The following is a 21017-nucleotide window of genomic DNA, read 5'->3' on the forward strand; positions in this document are numbered from 1 at the left end:
CTCACCACTGGTACCAAGGTCTGGGGCAGTCCCTGACATTCACAAGAAATTACTGTCACAAACATTCTACTTGGCTCTTGCAAACCCAGCAAGAAGCAGGCTGAGTATAAATACACTCCTTAGAGAATCTAGGGGTTAGTAAGTTGGCAAAATGTACGTGAATTCTCACAAGGAAGACAAAAAAACCACTCATGACTCCCCTATCAAACAGTTAGTTCCCATACTTCTGAACAAATTAGGACAAGAACACATTAAGAACAACATTTTTTTCCCTAGATTTACTTTCATAAATTAAGAAACATTTTTAGCATAAACAAAAAAATATATATACATTCTACAGAGAGCTGATGGAAAATTTCAGACCAAAGAGCTTAGGTTTGTCAGAATTAACAGTAACAGAAAATATGACTTTTTGAAGTTTCTGATACAAGTTAATAAGCACGATTGTCTTTTACTACACTTATGGAAAGCAAAAACTGTAAAGAAAGCTCAGCTAGTATCTATCCTGGTACCTCAGTGGCTGAAAAAAGCAGTTCTGGAGTGTTCAGAAGTACAACATCCTTCAAATTCCTCTCAAATGCTGCTCCTCTAGTTGCTTCACAGAGGGCCTGGAAACTACCTCTCTGAGCATTTCTGGCAATATATGAACACATCAACCATAGCTGGATCTGCACGAGTGCTTTAGAACACACTTGCCGTCTCCCTCAAGTCAGGCTTGCAATCTGCACAGATAACCAGAGGCACAGCAAGCTACTGTAAGCTCACAAACGTACACAAAAAATACCTAAACCAACCTTCTCTTGCAGCAAAAAAAAAGTCCTTACTTAGCTGTGTAGAAAAGCTCATTCATAATCAGCTGATAAAGTACAACTACTAAACTGAAAAATACCAAAACCAGTCCAGTTTGCTGCCAGTATTCTGTGAAACTATTTCTCAAGATTTCACTGCCCCATGCTATATCATAGCATGTGCAGAGCATTTTGGGGGCAGGGGGGGAATTCACCTTTCTACCCCCTCCCAGGTAAAGAGATAAAAACCCTGGTGCAGAAAGTGAACTTAGCAGTCAAAGCTGTGATGTCTTTCAATCCAAGATCAATGTTCCTGACTCACACTATATTCCATTCGTGTTCTTGACTCACAGTCTTGCATTTGTTCTCTTGACAAACAGCAAGTAATAATGACAGCAATAAATACAAATAAAGCTGCTTAATCTCCATGTGCCTTCATTTTCTCATGTGTAAATTGCATATAATGATTTTCAAAACATAGGTGTGGAGCTTTGCTTAGGTCAGCGGAGGAAAGGCATCATAAATCCAGACAGTTTAGAAAACAAGTAGCTATGAAGGATTCTAGGTAATAGACAGACCGACTTTATCAAAGTGTAAACAGTGGCACCCAACAAATATTTTATGAGTAGTGAAGGCAAAGCAGGTGTTTCTGCACTTAACCCCAGTCCTGGTGTGAAAAGGATGGGAGATAAGACCTGTCAGAGACAGAAACTAGTGTTAATCCAAATGTTTTTTTTTCCCCCCGCAGTGACACCCCAAAGCCGGGACAAAAAAAAAAAAAAAATCTATACAATGTTCTGGCTTCTAAACCAACACAGATGGCAGGGACTGCAGGTATGGTTGGGCACATGTGGGTGACTGCTCTGTTGAAAACAAAATCTTACCATACAGAGCTAAAATACAACATTCTCTTGTAAATGTTGTATTTGTAAATGTTCAAAATGCTCTTGAACAAAGAGTATCTCTATAAGGGACCTGAAAATATTAGCAACATTCCTACAATAAAATTACAAAAGTTGCATAATTACTACCTTTTCACTACAAACATACAGTAGATAACAGAATAGTTTCCACAGAGAAGAGTGAAAAATCAATCAAATCATTGCAATATCACAGAATCACAGAATTGTATACGTTGGAAGAGACCTTTAAGATCATCGAGTCCAACCGTAAACCTACCAAGACCACCATTATACCATGTTCCTAAGCACCTCATCCAAACATCTTTTAAATACCTCCAGGGATGGCAACTCAACTGCTTCACTGGGCAGCCTGTTCCAATAGTCGATAACCCTTTCAGGGAAGTAAAATTTCCTTATATCCAGTCTAAACCTCCCCTGGCACAACTTGAGGCCATTTCCTCTTGTTGTATCACTTCTTACCTGGGAGAAGAGACCGACCCCCACCTCTCTACAACCTCCTTTCAGGTAGCTGTAGAGAGCAATAAGGTCTCCCCTCAGCCTCCTTTTCTCCAAGCTAAACAACCCCAGTTCCCTCAGCCGCTCCTCATAAGACTTCTGCTCTAGACCCTTCACCAGCTTCGTTGCCCTTCTCTGGACACGCTCCAGCACCTCAATGTCCCTCTTGTAGTGAGGGGCCCAAAACTGAACACAGTATTCGAGGTGCGGCCTCACCTGTGCCGAGTACAGGGGCACGATCACTTCCCTACTCCTGCTGGCCACACTATTTTTGATACAAGCCAGGATGCCATTGGCTTTCTTGGCCACCTGGGCACACTGCTGGCTCATATTCTGCTGGCTGTCAGCCAACACCCCCAGGTCCTTTTCTGCCAAGCAGCTTTCCAGCCACTCTTCCCCAGGCCTGTAGCATTGCATGGGGTTGCTGTGGCCCAAGTGCAGGACCTGGCACTTGGCCTTGTTAAACCTCATACTATTGACCTCGGCCCATCGATCCAGCCTGTCCAGGTCCCTCTGCAGAGCCTTCCTCCCCTCAAGCAGATCAACACTCCCACACAACTTGGTGTCATCTGCAAACTTACTGAGGGTGCCCTCGATCCCTTTGTCTAGATCATTGATAAAGATATTAAACAGAACTGGTCCCCACACAGAGCCCTGGGGAACACCGCTTGTGACTGGCCACCAACTGGAGTAAACTCCATTCACCACCACTCTCTGGGCCCGGCCATCCAGCCAGTTCTTTACCCAGCGAAGAGTACACCCGTCCAAGCCATGAGCAGCCAGTTTCTCCAGGAGAATGCTGTGGGAAATGGTGTCAAAGGCTTTAGTAAAGTCTAGGTAGACAACATCCACAGCCCTTCCCTCATCCCCTAGGCGGGTCACCTTGTCGTAGAAGGAGATCAGGTTGGTCAAGCAGGACCTGCCTTTCCTGAACCCATGCTGGCTGGGCTTGATCCCTTGGTTATTCTCTACATGCCATGTGATGGCACTGAGGATGATCTGCTCCATCAGCTTCCCCAGTACCAAGGTCAGGCTGACAGGCCTGTAGTTCCCCGGGTCCTCCTTCCAGCCCTTCTTGAAGATGGGCGTCACATTTGCTAATCTCCAGTCAACTGGGACCTCCCCAGTTAGCCAGGACTGCTGGTAAATGATGGAAAGCAGCTTGGTGAGCACTTCTGCCAGTTCCTTTGGTACTCTCGGGTGGATCTCATCAGGCCCCATAGACTTGTGAGTGTCTAAGTGGTGCAGCAGGTCACTAACCATTTCCCCCTGGATTATGGGGGCTCCATTCTGGTCCTCATCCCTATCTTCCAACTCAGGGGGCTGGGTAACCAGAGAACAATTGGCCCTACTATTAAAGACTGAGGCAAAGAAAGCATTAAGTACCTCAGCCTTTTCCTCATCCTTTGTCACTGTGTTCCCTCCCCCGTCTACTAGGGGCTGGAGATTCTCCTTAGCTCTCCTTTTGCTGATAATGTATTTGAAGACGTATTTTTTGTTGTCTTTTACAGCAGTAGCCAGACTGAGCTCTAGCTCAGCTTTGGCCACTCTAATTTTCTCCCTGCACAGCCTTGCTACACCTTTGTAGTCCTCCTGAGTTGCCTGCCCCTTCTTCCAGAGGTCATAGACTCTCCTCTTTTTCCTGAGTTCGAGCCAGAGCTCTCTATTCAGCCAGGCCGGTCTTCTTCCCCGCCGGCTCGTCTTTTGGCACCTGGGGACAGCCTGCTCTTGTGCCTTTAGGACTTCCTCCTTAAAGAATGTCCAGCCTTCCTGGACTCCTTTGCCCTTTAGGGCTGCCTCCCAGGGGACTCTGAAAACCAGTCTCCTAAACAGGCTGAAGTCTGCCCTCTGGAAGTCTAAGGTGGCAGTTTTGCTGACCCCCCTCCTCACTTCTCCATGTATCAAAAACTCTTATCATTTCGTGATCACTCTGCCCAAGACAGCCTCCAACTGTAACATCACCCACAAGTCCTTCTCTGTTCGTGAACAAGAGGTCCAGCAGGGCACCTTCCCTAGTTGGCTCACTCACCAGCTGTGTCAGGAAGTTATCTGCCACACACTCCAGGAACCTCCTAGACTGTTTCCTCTCTGCTGTATTGTATTTCCAGCAGACATCCGGTAGGTTGAAGTCCCCCACAAGAACAAGGGCTAGCGATCGTGAGGCTTCTCCCAGCTGCTTATAGAATAGTTCGTCAGTCTCCTCATCCTGGTTGGGTGGTCTGTAACAGACTCCCACCACAATATCTGCCTTGTTGGCCTTCTCCCTGATTCTTACCCATAGACACTCCACCCTATCGTCACCATCATCGAGCTCTAAACTATCCAGACACTCCCTAACGTATAGGGCTACCCCACCACCTCTCCTGCCTCACCTATCCCTCCTGAGGAGTTTATAGCCATCCATCACCGCACTCCAGTTGTGCAAGTCATCCCACCATGTTTCCGTGATGGCAACCATATCATAGTTTTCCTGATGTACAATGGCTTCCAACTCCTCCTGCTTGTTGCCCACATCTATACACAGAAACCACATCTATACACAGAAACAAAAAATGTACTTTGAAACTGGGTCTCCTTTTGCTTTTCCTTATGCAGTTTTTTCTGGTGTCAAAAAGTCATCTTTGATACATACCAAAGACTACGAACAGATTCAGCTTTACAGAGTCTCAGTGAATCACCTTAATAATACACAGTATATATTGCAAAGGAATATAAACTTGAACGCCCATTCAGTGTCTGCTCTTACATGTATTTGCAGGTAGAACTTAAATCTAAAAACAGTTCCTAAATCTAGATAAGCCAAATAATTCTAAAGATCTAACTATTCTGTCCCATGGAATTTGTAAAAACAGCAGAACATGAACAATATATTCTGCTGTCAGTTGGCAGAGGGATTTTGAGCAGAGGGCTCGTTCTTCTCAGAAAGAGCCTGGGAGGGAATGCCTGGCTAAATACTGAATGACTCGATTATAAACTTTGGGAAAAGCAAAATAAGTGCTCTGCCTCACTAGCATCTGAAAGTTAAACTGCAATGTCCAGGCTGGAAATGAACTCACTACCACCTGAAACCGAAGTGTAAATCAGAATAAAGATCCTTTAAATACACTATTAGCATTGGTACATTATATACCTGTAGGTTTACAGAGAGCATAAGAAAAAACATAACAGCATTCCAGCTCGAAGTACTTAATGCCACTGAAAGTTCCCTATAAGCAAGCAAAGAGGAGTATTTGTTCCTTTCCTCTTTCTTCCAGTAACTCCTGCTACCTGCATTATACTTAGGAGAAAAGATTTGCTCCTTAAGACAACTGTTTTGTCAGATAAAACAAAAAATAGCAGACATTTTATTCAGATAGGTAGTCTTGACTGTCACTCTTTGAGCCTCTTCAAGTGTTTTTTTTTCCCCATGTCATTCTCTTCCAAGGCCAAATTCCATGATCAGGCTAAATTTTCCATGATTCACCATTTGCTGCTGAATGAAGAGATAGCTCAGAGTAGTCTCATACATATAGTGTGTAACAGGATGACTGTACTGTAGTTTGTCTTAGGAATTGCTCTAAGGACTGCTGATGTAAATATTTTGGATTTTAGGTGTGCAGTTTTCCTACTAAAGTGTAAATTTTCAACAAGAAACCTTACAGGAGAAAAAAATAGTTAAAAACTTTGTTTACCACTTAAAAAATACTTTGAAAGTTTTCAACTGATCTTTTACAATACAATCCTAGACTTGTGAACCATCTACATGTGAATACTGATTTATAAAAGTACATTTGTTATTCAAATATTTTCTACCAAGTCTGAAATAATACACAACATAAACACATTACAATTTTTGTATTTTTATCAGCCAATTGTTATTCCTTTCCATCATGTATGACTGAACAGTTGTGACATGGTACAGGCTGTCTCTCCCAGCCCAAATAGCAAAAATTATTTCAAACAGACAAACAAATAACAAGTCCATGTATTTTTTTTTTTTTAATGAATAATCAGTCTGTCTGAAACTGCTGGACCTCTGGGATGTATGAAGGAGACTGTGTACTAGTTTAAAAAAAAAAACAACAACAAAAAAAAACCTAACCCCCCCCCAGTCCTACAGTTTAAAGCTAATACATGAATGAAACCTTCTCTCTGTTCAATACCTGACCTGCAAGTATCTCAGTGACTGCCAGAATGGATTTGGAATGTAAATGAATTCTAATGTTTATGGAAGAACAACTCAGAGCCATATAAAATGCAAAAGAACCAAGGTCACCTTTCAGACACGTAAACAAACAGAATGGCCCTGCTGCATGACCTGAGTAACTCCAAGTGATATTCCATAGATGTGCCCTGAGAAGCAGGAACTAAAACAATAATTTAATGTCTGCTTGAAACTGCTTCAGATTTAACTCACAAAACAGTATCTTGATTACATGCCAGTTCCTGCAAAACATCACTCTGTTCTAATGACAAGAGAAGGTATTCAGCTCTTCGCTGGAGGCGTTTCTGACGGACAGTCATCATCCCAGATTCCACACCTATGATGCCACCACATTCTGCTGACAACACAAATACATCATTCCTCCTCTCACCCATTATTTTTTAGTTTTCTTCAAGATGTCTGTGGCCCTGAAAGCTTAACATGTTTTTAGTAAAAGCTGGAGCTAAGTACACACAGGTTGGAGTCTGAGAGCTTGGCATCTGTCTCAAACTTCCCCTTGTGCCAATGAACAGATTAAAGAGAAGTACAGAACTTCTGAATTTCAAGTGTGAACCTGAATGTATCAGCCAGAATATATACGCGGTGATTCTTTTAAAAAAAATACAGAAACCAGCTTCCTGTTGCTTGCCTTGCCACAGCTGGGGAAGGAGGAAGGTTTTCTGCTATATTATCAATTTTCCACAATAAACACTTAACTTTAAACTCTCAAACAGAAAAGACTGAATAAATAGCAGAAATATTTTTAAATTAGCCAAAACACACATAAATATTTAAGTTCATGGAAATTTGTACTTTTTCCATTGGAGGAAAAGGGAACATTTATGAATTGCAATAAAATATACTGCTCTTCACATCAGTAAACTACTACCAGTGTGGATCAGAGAAATAAGATATCCTTCAAAGAATGCCTCTAGAAACTGACGCGGAGGGAGTGGTGCATCAGGATGAGTAAAAAATAAGCTTCATAACAATACTGACGCTTCTAAAACTGATTACAATGCACCAAAATGGAAGCGTGTGCAGGGTGTAATCAGGAGGAAAAATCACTACAGAAACATTGCCCAGGCATGCAGGAATGGAAAGTCAAAACTCAGTTGGAATTGAGATTGGTGAGTGATGTGAAGAGCCACAAGAAGGGCTTCTACAGGTACGCTGGCAGCCAAAATGAGAACCAAGGATATCATGGGCAACTTACTGACACAGGACATGAAAAGGGCTGATGTACTCAGTGCCTTTTTCACCTTGGTCTTTACTGGCAAGATCAGGCTTCCTGGGTTTTTGTGTCTAGTGGCAGGTGAGAAGTTTTACCTACAACAGCAGAGGAAGATCAAAGTAGGGACCACTTACACAAACTGGCCACATACAAAAATGCTGACGGGCCCAGATGGGATGCTTCAGAGTATACACTAAGAGACCAGGCCAAAGTCATTGCAAGGCTGCTCTCCATCATCTTTGAAAAAGTATAGCAATCTGGTAAGGTCCCCATGACAGGAAAAAAGGCAAATGTCACACCTGTCTTCAAAAAGGGGAAGAGAGAGGATTCAAATAACATAAGGCCAGACTCACCTCAGTCCATGGAAAGGCTATAGAACAAACTCTCCTAGAAATCGTTTTGAGCTATAGAATGGTGGCTGAGACCAGCCAGAACAGACAGACTTTATTTGGCATTGGTAAATCCAACCCAACTGCTTTCCATGATGAGACGACTAGCTCTGAGATGGGGAGAGCAGTGTCATGTTGTTTACTTTACCTTTAACAAGGTCTCCCCCAGCATCCTTGGAAGGTTTGGACCGGATGGAGTTGGAGTAACAGGTGGGTAAAAAATTGGCAGGATAATAAGTCTTTAAGAACAGTGGTCAACATTTCTAAGTCTAGCTAGCAGCCAATTACAAGTGACATTCTTCAGGGGTTAGTCCTGAGAACGATACTGTTGTATGCATGCATTGCACGCATGCATTGTATTGCATACAATGACGACTGCATTATTGTCTTGGACATAGAATGCACCCTCACCAGCTTCCAAGATGACACCAAACTTGGGGAATTGGCCAACATGCCAAAAGGCAGGACTGCCATTCAGATGGACCTTGACAAACCAGAGGAATGGGCTGACGTAAACCTCAAAGCTTGACAAGGGTGGACATCAGTCTTGCACTCGGGGTAGGATAACCCCGTGCAACAGCACAGGCTGGATCCCCTGGCTGGCTCAGCAGAAAAAGCCCTGTGGTTCCTGGTGAACAAGTTGAATGTGAGTCAGTAGTACGTCCCAGTGGAGATAAAGGTTAACTACATCCTGGGCTCCATTAGCAAGATTATAGCCAGCAGATCAAGGAAAGTGATTATTTCCCCCTAGTCAGTACTCATGAGGGTGCACCTGAAGCAGCGTGCAGCTTTGGAAGCCACAGTGCAAGACAGATATCCTGACAAATTGAAGCAAGCCCAGAAGAGGGACTCCCAGATGGTCAGGGGCCTGGAGCACACCATGTATGAGAAGCCCTTAAAGGAGCTGGGTTTATTCAATCTGGAGAAGAGAAGATAAAGAATGAATCTAACTGCAGCCTGCCACAGAGTGAAGGGGGGCGCTATAAAGAAGACAGATTCTTCTCATAGGCACACAGCAGAAGAACAAGGGGCAATGGACATGAGCTGCAGCAAGGAAAATTCTTGCTAGATAAAGAAAAAGAATTTCACAATGCAGGTGACAGCCTAAGAAGAGGGACTGAGAGGCTGTGGAATCTCCATCTTTGGAGGTTTTCAAAACTCAGCTGAACAAAGCCATGAACCCTCCTATAAGCAGAAACCCTCCTATAAGCTGGCTAGCTGTCCTCCAGTGGTCTTTTCCAACATAAATTATTTTGCACTTCCATCAGTATAAAAACAGCATGAATGAGTTCTCTCTCAACTTTACACTGGTTTTAAGCCAATATAATACTTGCTGCCAACAGTAAGGTTACTCTGGATTTAAATATGCATTAGAAAAACCAAAATTGGGCCTGATTCCACAGGAATGAGCCTCTATACATTGGTGGAAAAGAATGGTGAAAACATTCCAGAACAACTCAGGGTCCTCATTAGGCAAATTTACTCCTGAGGTTGCAGAACATATTGATTATAAAATGAGAAAGACAGTTCTACACAACTAGAAAACATCAGAATCATCTTCTTTTCTCTTGATATACAAAACAGACCCACTGCAACTAGACACTGAGCTTCCTTCTCCCGAAAGATTTTTGGGAGAAGTTTTTGATATTCAGTCCTCACTTTACCACTCAGCATCCACGTAGCTGTGTGATGTTTCCATGTCAAACACTGCTTCTCATTTAAATGGATAACAAGTAGTGTCACAGATTCCCAAAGTCAAATAAAAGACAAAGGCTAACTTAAATTGTAAGCTCCTGATTCATCAACTTAGAAACATACCTAAACTCAAATAAAGGAACCACTTAATTAAAATCGATAGGGTGTGACTTGCTTTTGCAGGAAAATTATGATGGAACAGCTGGAACAGCTTCCACCCTCAGTTGTTCACCTCACCTTTCTTCCAGAGGCTGTGGTCACCTCTGCAGGAGTGGCTGAATGGCATATGCATTCCTTCCTGAGCCCTGTGGTTTACAGCCCAGCATCTTACTCTAAACTGCAGCCAGTGGAAACCTCTGGGAGAGAAGCAGGGTAGATAGCTGACAGCAGTAACCAGCATTTCAGATAAATTCTTAGAAAAATAGGTCAGAGCCTTCATGAGCATACAAGCAAGTACTCTGCAGAACCACAGCCTCAGTAATAATCTACGTATACAACGTGTGTCTCAAATAGTTCAGTAAAATACCCTGAATTTGAAAACAGAAGTTAGTTATCACCTTTATCCATCCAAATTTATTTCCTGCTTACTGAAAAACAAAAAAGCAAATGGCTAGCACTTCATTTCTTAGAAAGAAACCTATTGCTTATCAAATAATTACTTTTTTAAAAATAAATATATATACACACAGGTATAAAGTCTGCATGTGAGATTCCTACATAGATCTGTTATTTCTTCAAAATCCACTTACAGTCATTGCTTCAGTTGTCTCATAGAACAAATATTCCCTGTTTAAATGAGCAAATTTAGACACCAGTAGCAACCTCACCAGGGCAACAGGGAGCTCTCCCTCAGGGCTGTAAACCTTCCAAAGAACCTCAGAAAGTTCTGCTAGTAAACCTCCTTTAAGCCACACGGTAGCACAACTAGGTTAATTTACCACTGCAATTAGTTTAAAATTACAGTAGTATGCATATGCTACAACGCAACACAGAACTGACCGAAGTATATGTATTGCTTTACAGCCTCCAGTTATTACACAGTATGTCAAATCCTCAATAGTTGACAGCTGGTAAGCAGGCTGTGATGCCAAACGTAACACAAGAATTGGTATGATTTTCCATGGGATCAGGCTATTTTTCACTTTTATCTAGTAATCATCTCAAACACAGACAAAAAATGGGAGAAACTACTGAATTCATGCAAGTTTACAGACAGCTCCTGAAAATTTTTCAGTTGCCCTGCTTCACTTGAGTTTAATTTTATTTTTGGCTGCCTCTCATTATCCCAGCCCTGAAAAATTGTCAGTCATAACTTGCTAGAATAGACATAAAAATTACATTTAAAAAATTCTAAAAAGAGCTCAGATTTCCAAGGATCATCTTTTACATGCTTACCTGTTGGCTCTACGCCTTCATCTTGGGTCTCCTCCAAATGAGGCAGCAAATCTCTGCAGACAGCCTGTGCATCTGTAATGGTTCTAAAAGAAAAAATACCTATTAAAAAGTTATCCAGGAGTGCTAGTAGGATCCACTACAATCAACATGCAATATATCCAAGGGAAAACAAAAACACCACTTGCAAGCACTTAGAAATACAAACAGGAGAAAATAGAAAGCTCAGAGGAACAAAGAACATTTTGCCTCTGTTGCAAACTTCACTACAATCAGGTTAAACAGGGAAATGCCTTCACTCTAAGGATGATATTCTTATTTCATGCAGGGGACTTTTGGTTTCAATATCATGGTATATACCAGATGGAGACACTAATTTTGAATCTCGACAGAGGGGCCATGACCCGTGCAAGTACAAAGAATGAATTATCAACCTTAACCTTGATCATACTGTCACTGTACTAATAGCACAATACCTTGTAAATTGTCACTCTTGATACCTGTTGAAGCTCTGAGGTTAGGGGGTTTTTTTGTTGTCATTTGGTTGGCTGTTTTTTTTAAGGCTAGGAAAAGAAGATTTAATTCCTAACAATAATAATAAAGTTTCTCAAAAACTTCACCAAAGCAACAAATTATCATTATCGCATGGATGAAATTAACCTTTCTTAGCTTAAATTAACCAGACGAAGTTTAAAGCACAGATAATACAAACTCAAAAACAGAAAGTCTGTAAGGTAACAGATTGCAAAGGATTATATAAGCAAAAAATCTAAACAATAACTAACCATTTAGAAATGACTGACTGCATAAAGCAACTAGGAGGTCCCAGTTGACTGGAGATCAGCGAATGTGACACCCATCTACAAGAAGGGCTGGAAGGAGGACCCGGGGAACTACAGGCCTGTCAGCCTGACCTCGGTACTGGGGAAGCTGATGGAGCAGATCACCCTCAGTGCCATCACATGGCATGTAGAGAATAACCAAGGGATCAAGCCCAGCCAGCATGGGTTCAGGAAAGGCAGGTCCTGCTTGACCAACCTGATCTCCTTCTACGACAAGGTGACCCGCCTAGGGGATGAGGGAAGGGCTGTGGATGTTGTCTACCTAGACTTTACTAAAGCCTTTGACACCATTTCCCACAGCATTCTCCTGGAGAAACTGGCTGCTCATGGCTTGGACGGGTGTACTCTTCGCTGGGTAAAGAACTGGCTGGATGGCCGGGCCCAGAGAGTGGTGGTGAATGGAGTTTACTCCAGTTGGTGGCCAGTCACAAGCGGTGTTCCCCAGGGCTCTGTGTGGGGACCAGTTCTGTTTAATATCTTTATCAATGATCTAGACAAAGGGATTGAGTGCACCCTCAGTAAGTCTGCAGATGACACCAAGCTGTGCGGGAGTGTTGATCTGCTTGAGGGGAGGAAGGCTCTGCAGAGGGACCTGGACAGGCTGGATCGATGGGCCGAGGTCAATTGTATGAGGTTTAACAAGGCCAAGTGCCAGGTCCTGCACTTGGGCCACAGCAACCCCATGCAACGCTACAGGCCTGGGGAAGAGTGGCTGGAAAGCTGCCTGGCAGAGAAGGACCTGGGGGTGTTGGCTGACAGCCAGCAGAATATGAGCCAGCAGTGTGCCCAGGTGGCCAAGAAAGCCAATAGCATCCTGGCTTGTATCAAAAATAGTGTGGCCAGCAGGAGTAGGGAAGTGATCGTGCCCCTGTAACTCAGCACTGGTGAGGCCGCACCTCGAATCCTGTGTTCAGTTTTGGGCCCCTCACTACAAGAGGGACATTGAGGTGCTGGAGCGTGTCCAGAGAAGGGCAACGAAGCTGGGGAAGGGTCTAGAGCAGAAGTCTTATGAGGAGCGGCTGAGGGAACTGGGGTTGTTTAGCTTGGAGAAAAGGAGGCTGAGGGGAGACCTTATTGCTCTCTACAGCTACCTGAAAGGAGGTTGTAGAGAGGTGGGGGTCGGTCTCTTCTCCCAGGTAAGAAGTGATACCACAAGAGGAAATGGCCTCAAGTTGTGCCAGGGGAGGTTTAGACTGGATATAAGGAAATTTTACTTCCCTGAAAGGGTTATCGACTATTGGAACAGGCTGCCCAGTGAAGCGGTTGAGTTGCCATCCCTGGAAGTATTTAAAAGATGTTTGGATGAGGTGCTTAGGGACATGGTATAGTGGTGGTCTTGGTAGTGTTAGGTTTACGGTTGGACTCAATGATCTTAAAGGTCTTTTCCAACCTATATGATTCTGTGATATGAGCAAAAAATCTAAACAATAACTTACCATTTAGAAATTACTTACTGCATAAAGCAATGCACTGCAGATTCTTCACGAATAGCAGCATGCAGATTTTTTAATTTAGCTGACTTAATTTAATAAAACAAGGGGTGGGAATCAGCATCCTTCAGAGGCCAAGAACAAGTTTAGATTACCTTCATTCCCTCTCAACAGGTACAACCGAAGAGTCCTGAATGAAGCTCAGGAAGTCCTTCCCCTCCACAGTGTAATAAGTTAACTCAAAATGTAGAAAAAGAAAGCCCAAACAAAGCCCTTCCCAGCTTTCAAATAAATAAGAAACAACTTCAAAAGCCGTTTTTCATACAGCGGTGTGAGGTAACAAACAGTAGGACCAAACACCATGTCAGACATTATTTCCTATCTCATATTAACAACTACATTTTGTAGAATACCTATATGTGGGACACTCCTAGAATTTATTATTGTTATTCACTATGAAAGCATACTTTAAGAAAGCCTTAACCAAGCTGGATCCCTTTTACAAGAATTTAGCAGATTTTGTAATGTTTCACTCATCAGAAGTGACAATCGCAGTTCATTTCCTCCCTTACTACTACTATGCTGCAGAACTCCGTGTCTCAGAACAGAGGTACAGGTCATGAAAGCAGCTGAAGGAAAAAGAGGAGTCATCACTAACCTTGCCTGCAAGGATATTTCCTCTCTTGTTAATGGCATAATGGGACAAAACATGAAAGGGCTTGTCTGATAAGCTAAAAATAAGTCACTGGCTTGGTGAAGGCAGATGTTGATGAGAAACTGCGTAATTTAAATATAGAGGGGGATTATACTGCATTTTGAAAGGCAAGTCTGTGTTTGATATACGGGAAATGGTGACTTAATGAAGTGGGATTGCAAGGACAGAGTGATGGACCAGGAAGGCATATTTGGGAATAAAACCAAAACAAAATATCTGAAATAATTTAAAAACATGTGTTTGTCTGCCATCACAAAACACTTAATAGTTCTTGAAATTTTTCCTATTTTAAAGAAAAACTACATTTGATGTTTAGAAATCTAGTGCAATATTTTCCTTTAAGTATCTTTTGAACACTAAAGCTTTTTAAATGCTTATTATTTTACAAAACAAATAAAACAAAGTCTTAGTCAAAAGATAACTGAACATTACTCTTGCCGAAAATGAATAGCAAAAAAGCCCTCAGAAGAAAACAGATCTGATTAGTATATATCAGAAAAGCCTCTTGTAAGGCTACTCAAAACTTTTAATAATCATCATTAATGACTTTTCCCAGATGAAAATCTCTTCAGTTTGCTTTATTCTCATCTGACTGTTATAGGATACTGGTTCAGTTTATATTATGTTCCCTTAACAGAAAAATAATCAACCAGCAAGTCTGAACTTCTGGACTTGCTCTGGTAATGCCTCAACATGCAAATGTCATATGAAGAGCTCTATGCATCTACTATCTTCAGGAGCGTTAAAGTTAGTAATGCTGCGTGCAAAGCAGTTGTTACCTGCTTCTACGGACTAAGCAGTCAATTTGAGAGTTGGGGTTTTTTTGCCCTGAAAGCACAATTAAGAAATTTTATCTTCTATCAACAGTTTATGTGTATATTCAGAACCATCCCTTCTGAGTGAAAGAATATGATTTTAATGTTGTTACTTCTAGCTTTTGTTAGGAGTTATTCCTTTAAAAATTAAGTAAAGATTCAAGAATGGTTATGTTACCTGGAATTGTTCAAGTAAGACCGAATCGAGCAGAATTCGGTGGGACTGCTTGATCAAGAGCTTACTGAGCATACTGCAGCAAGGAGAAAACGCGCCACAGAATTACGGTTTGGTGGCAAGATGCCCCAGCAAAACAAAAATGCTTTGGAAATCTGGACTTTGGCTGCTAAATTTGTTATTAAGGCTGGGGTTCTGCATAAATTATTTAACGTTATTAGTGCAGTGACAGCATGTTCCAAAATCCAACTACCAGTTTAAAAGGGGATTTTCCACCTCCAATTTTTGTGTTAAATAAAAAGGTTTATGATTCCAAAGGTAATATGCAAAAACCTCTACAAAGCAGACACACAGGATTTAACAGTAGAGGTCACTTTAGCAAGCCAATTAGAACAAACTGAGTTCATGTTACACAACGCTGACCAGCTAGAACTAAACAAAGCATACTTCTGTGTAAGTCCATTAGCAGGAATGGTTTTTGAATGACAGTATTTCCTGATGGAATTTGGGATTTAATTTCGAGGTACCATTCTACCATGACCTCACCTGCTGCCTGAATTCAATGCATGTACACACACACTTCACCTGAGACAGAGGCACAGCTTGCTCAAGCTGACTGGCTTATCCAGAGGTTTGGGGCAAATCCTAACATAGCACAACTCGCTTGCAGCTACCACCGCTACTCTGTGTCAGTTAGATGTTATATCATACTGAAGCTGTTCTCACACATCAGGCCAACCTAAAAAGCAAGAATTTGAACATTCTCTATATTGGGTTAACAAAGGAAAAGTTTCCTTTCCTTCTTTGTTTCCAAGATTGTAACAGCTCTAGCGAGATTTATCTTTGCAAACCAGTGGAAATAACGCCTGTGCGACCGATATTATAATGGTAAAATAATGACTGTTGTAACTACAGTCCTTACTGCTGTAACTACAGTCCTTACTGCTGTTGATGATTCACCAGAAGCAAAGCATCCAATCTGAATTTACTGGCATAGCAGTTACTTTTTTTAACTAAGTGTATTTGATGGAAACCAATGAATACAGGACTATTTCTTATCGTAACTACAGAAACTAAATGTAACAGCTAAATCTCTCCACTTTTATCATTTTGAAATGGCAGTGCTCTTTTGCTGAAGTTACACATTAGAAAAACTGTTTTTTCTGTTACCATAATGATACCGAGTGTCTGATTAACAGCACTACTTACTGTGATACTAATTTCCGTAATTTTTTAGCTTCAAGGGACTTAGGAATCGGCCTTTTCCTTCCATAGGCTCTATGTTTCCTTCTCTAGTAATAGGAATTTCTGCTTACATCTCATATTCTAGGTCAAACACAGTCAGATATTTGCTGTCCTCTAAATTCTCTCCTCATAGTAAAATCTTGTGAAAATACTAAGAATAAACCTGAAAAGAATCTATAAAGTCAGTCTTTAATATGATAATGAACCAATGATTTCTATGGAGAAAACGTTTTACAGAAATTCTCACTTTAATAAGCCTCACAGAATACACTGTTTGTCCTGTATAATTAGGTTAGAATCTTTTATCTCAAATTTAAGAACTATGAACTCTGTGTTGTAGGGTTCAATATATTTTGGCCTTAATTCTGCAGAGTAATTTCTAAGATCACAGACTGCACCAATGGAATACGAACACTGTTATGCAGCAGTCATATTATCATGAGATTTAAGGGGAAGCTATTTGTTAAACAGATTATGTACAGTGGCAAATAAAAAGATGTATCTAATTCTTTTTGTATTCCTATTCCTTATCACTATCATGCAACTCCTGTAGCTTTGTAAATGTTAAATTTTTGCCAGTTGGGTCTCTACAGGGGTTATTAGAATTTAAAAAAATAAATCAGCTTTCTATAAACTTGCAAAAATAAGCAGTTTATCAAATAACTACATATGTATATTGTTAATACATTATTCAGTACAAGGTATTCCTTTAGACTTCAGAATATTTACTCATAACCCTTTATATACATATAGCAAGTCAAAGTACTTGAAGTCTGGAAATCACATTCGCAACTGCTCACAAAAAAAAGACTTAAACATTTTTTTGCAATTAAAACAGTCAGTAGTTCAGGCTATGCATTAATCCAGAATACCCTACCTTAGCTTCCAGACCTATGCTGTCTGGATTCACAATGAAGCTACTACCATCTCCTCCTCCTTTTCCCGGTATTTCCAACGCAGAGGCTTCTCCCACTACACAGCTTCTCCACTCTCATCTTGTTCCCGGATAATGTTGTACCATATGTGCAGGCTCACCATATAGTGAAAATATTTCTATTAATGAATTTTATTCTGGTTTAATATATGGGAAATGTTCACTGTTTAAGGTACTGCATTCACATATTATCAGATAAATTGAGATTAATGTGATGCCTAATTTTAGAACAACAATATGTTCGAGGTACAAAGCTATGGCTATGGTCAACCATGTTACTGCAGTTCCCGTCTGCTTAATTTCTAAAGCTTTACTATAAACTATTGCATAGTTTTTGTTCTTTCTTTCCTTCAAAATATATAATCCTGCAGACCATCTACAACAAAGAACATAGCCAATAATGAGGGACAGCTCAGTTACAGCATCTGCTGAGTGCATGCAATTTCTCTGTCACTTACATGCTTTATCCAAAAAGCAATCCATTTAGCTTCTCCTGGGAATGCTCTCATAGCACTGCTTCCAGACTCAATGGCTCTCAGGAAGGCTTACTTGTGTTTTGCCCACACTGTGATGATCCAAAGCAGTGCAGCTCCTACATCTGCTTCACTGTTCCTCTGAGCATATCATTTTTACAAGCTCATGCACCAGGCTACTTTCAAGTGGCAGTAAGCATGTTACTACATATTTCTTACAACACAGTCTTCACCTTATAATTAAACTCCTTTCTCTGCTTGCCTTGCCCAAAGAAGTATTTTGTAATATGCAGGTGTTTATCTTAGGGAGCAAGGTGTGCAAATCCCCATTTGTACAAGTACTTTTTTCTCAAACGCTTTTGTTGAATTGGCTTTCCTAACTATTAAATATGAATCTTATTAAATACACAAAAAATAGGCTGAACTGGAAAAATACGCATTTTTTCCAAGGCAGAACTTCTTTATAAAATTTATTTTAATTTTTCCCTGCTTGCTTTGCTGAGGATGACTTGGTGAATTTCATCTCTAAACTCCTACAGCTTGATTGTTTGATTATTGGTTTGATTATTTGGTTGTTTGATTTAGGGACATGGTTTAGTGGTCTTGGTAGCATTAGGTTTACGGTTGGACTCGATGATCTTAAAGGTCTTTTCCAACCTATACAATTCTGTGATTCTGTGATTATTTAAGTAATCTATAATAAAGTAGATTTTAAAAAATCCTTCTTCCAGTCAGTGTGCATCTTTTGCTCCTTCATTCTTTGTGACAAGTGTCCTAAATATTTATCTCTGTTCTAACAATGGGAATTTTTTTTTCCTAAGCTTTTGTTACATGTTCTCCAGGACAACCCAGCTATATACATTCCACCAGCCTTAATCTACATTAGAGCTGCTTTTGGTAGTATAGTATGTCTTGGGTCTACATTTGCACATTCCAAAGTACTTTTCATTGGGTGTTAGGCATTTTCAAGAGCTCACTGCGGCATGTGAATTCAAGATGGAATCATTAAGTAATCATCTGACAATTATTCTGGCAGCAAAAAGCCATAGTTTAAATTACCTATGGGTACTTCTCAAAACTTTACTGATTCTGGCACTTTGCCTAGAAACTTCAGAAACTAAATATCTTCATGTGGATTCCATTCATGAGTAATCCTTTCCCAATTCCCCATGCATCCTGCAAGTGCTGAATCCAGTATTTTAAAACAGAGCTCTGGGGAGAGGTCGTAGGACAGAGCACAAGACAAATTTAGAATCACAGATCTGTCCTAGAGTTCTAGACAAAGACAATGAAGTCACTCTGACTTAAATCAACATAGCAACATAGTACCAAAGCTTTGATAGTTCAGCAGCTAAATAGATATCTGTCACCAGCACATAAATAGCCAAGTAGCAAATACTGCATCTCCAGACTCGGAGGAGGTGCGAATTGTTACCCAAGACATTTTGAAGATGTTTTCTCATTTTCTATGGCACAAGGAAAAAAAACCCACAGTAATGACACACAACATTAGTTCTTTAAACCCTAATTTTGTATTACATGTAAAATTCTTCCTATATTAAAGGAGCAAAGAAAAGAGTCACAAGAGGTCCTCGTGGTCCTTTACAGGGATATTACTGTCTATTATGACTGGTCGTCTTATTTACTAATTCCTCCTCTATTCAAATTAGGGCAATATTATAATACATTCCTTATTCGTTCTATTTAAAATTTCTCTTTGTCCTCGAAGATCAGGTTAGATTCAGGTTTTAATTGGTTTTCATGCCCTTATGAGACTTAAAAAGGGGGCCACAAATCAGCCCAAATATGTTCCTACTCTTGCAAAAAGGGTCAGCTGATTTGATGATCAGTTTGCTTTTCATAGTGCACAAGAAACCAGTCTTTCTCAATTTACTCATACAATTTCTTCCCACACAAAGGTATATTTAAAAGCAACACAAACACTTTATAAAGAACAAAGTACTAAAGATAAAGTTAACAGCTGAGACCTATTTCGCCATTTAACACAGCTGGCACACACCTTCTAGTAAAACCTATCTCTTTACTTGCAAAAAATAAAACTAAAGTATTTTTTTCTTTTGTTAGGACTAAATATCCTCAAAAATCAGGCCATTTATTTTGGTGAGCAGACCAGTTTTACAGATAGCTGAGAACTATGTGGGTGAATGGGAAGGAATGAACAATGTATCCAGCCTTTTTTTTTTTTTTTTTTTTTTTTTTTTTTTTACAGACACCCCTCCCCCCCCCCCCGGCTTTATTCAGCAGTTGGTAGTGTACTACAACCCTTCACTGACCTTGGTACAGATTTTCTGGCTCTGTTCTCCCCTGCACAGCAAAAACCCAGACCCGAAGCAGAAATCTTCCAGTAACTGCCTCTGTATGGCTATTTGCAGAGAGTGCAAAGTTAGGTCACACAGAACTCATTATTTCATCTCTTCCTCATTTTTTTAGGTCACACCGATTCAATTTCAGCCTTATAAAAAGGTATTTTTTTTCTCTTTCCATTTTGCTAGAGTTTAGTCTAGTCCTTTCTACCTGGAACCCTACTTCCAGCATACAAAAAAGGTATATAAAGTTTGCTACCTAACTTCAAACCACACCAGGTAAACAATATTTAACAGGACAACATGCACTGACTTCTTAAAAAAAATAACAAAGATGTATTTATGCCAAGGACTTTGAATGCATCAAAAGTACTTGGAGTTCCAGTCTCTGTGATACTCTTTCAATAAAAATTCAGAAACAAACCAAATGCTAAACATCTTTCTAATACAGGAAGCTTAAATTTCATGTTTGCACTGGGTGCAAACCACTATATATTTTTAAATTCTCTTTTGAAGGAGTGAAAGGGTTGGCAAGATTGAAGTGCTGAGGGTTTGGGTTATGACTGAGAAAAGGAGGCTGTGTGTCAGGAGTAGGAGTGGATGAGACTGGAGAGAGATAAGGCGAGTGCGTGATTTTTTGTTGTGAAGAAAGGAACTGCAAGGTTACAAGAAGATGGCCAATCGTATTAGCTGAAGGAACGCATGAAGGACGCGTGGACAAGACATATAAACCAATAAGAGTTCTCTCAGTGGCGCATGTACAAACAATTAGAAAGTATATAAGCCATGTAATAGTTCAATAAAGGGTCTTCAATTTGCCACCAACACCGGAGTCTGTATCTCATTCCCTTCACTCTTTTAGTTTTTTTTTTTAAATAAAGAAAACATGGAATTTTTTTTCCTTAAGCATGTCACAAATAGAAGCATGCATGGACTAAAATAGAGGCATTATTACTAGTTTAGCA

The 21017-nt window shown here is 40.6% G+C and overlaps 1 protein-coding gene across 1 annotated transcript in view; it reads right to left on the bottom strand.

Moving 5' to 3' along the window:
• The window catches only part of ACSBG1 (acyl-CoA synthetase bubblegum family member 1), a 40970-nt gene that overhangs the window by 18153 nt on the left and 1800 nt on the right, over positions 1-21017 (bottom strand). Inside the window, exon 2 of the mRNA XM_072870342.1 lies at positions 11103-11185. Within this exon, the coding sequence (XP_072726443.1) occupies positions 11103-11185 (83 nt within the window). The remainder of the gene's footprint in view (positions 1-11102; positions 11186-21017) is intronic.

Source organism: Ciconia boyciana, chromosome 8 (assembly GCF_034638445.1).
Source record: "Ciconia boyciana chromosome 8, ASM3463844v1, whole genome shotgun sequence".
NCBI lineage: Eukaryota > Metazoa > Chordata > Aves > Ciconiiformes > Ciconiidae > Ciconia > Ciconia boyciana.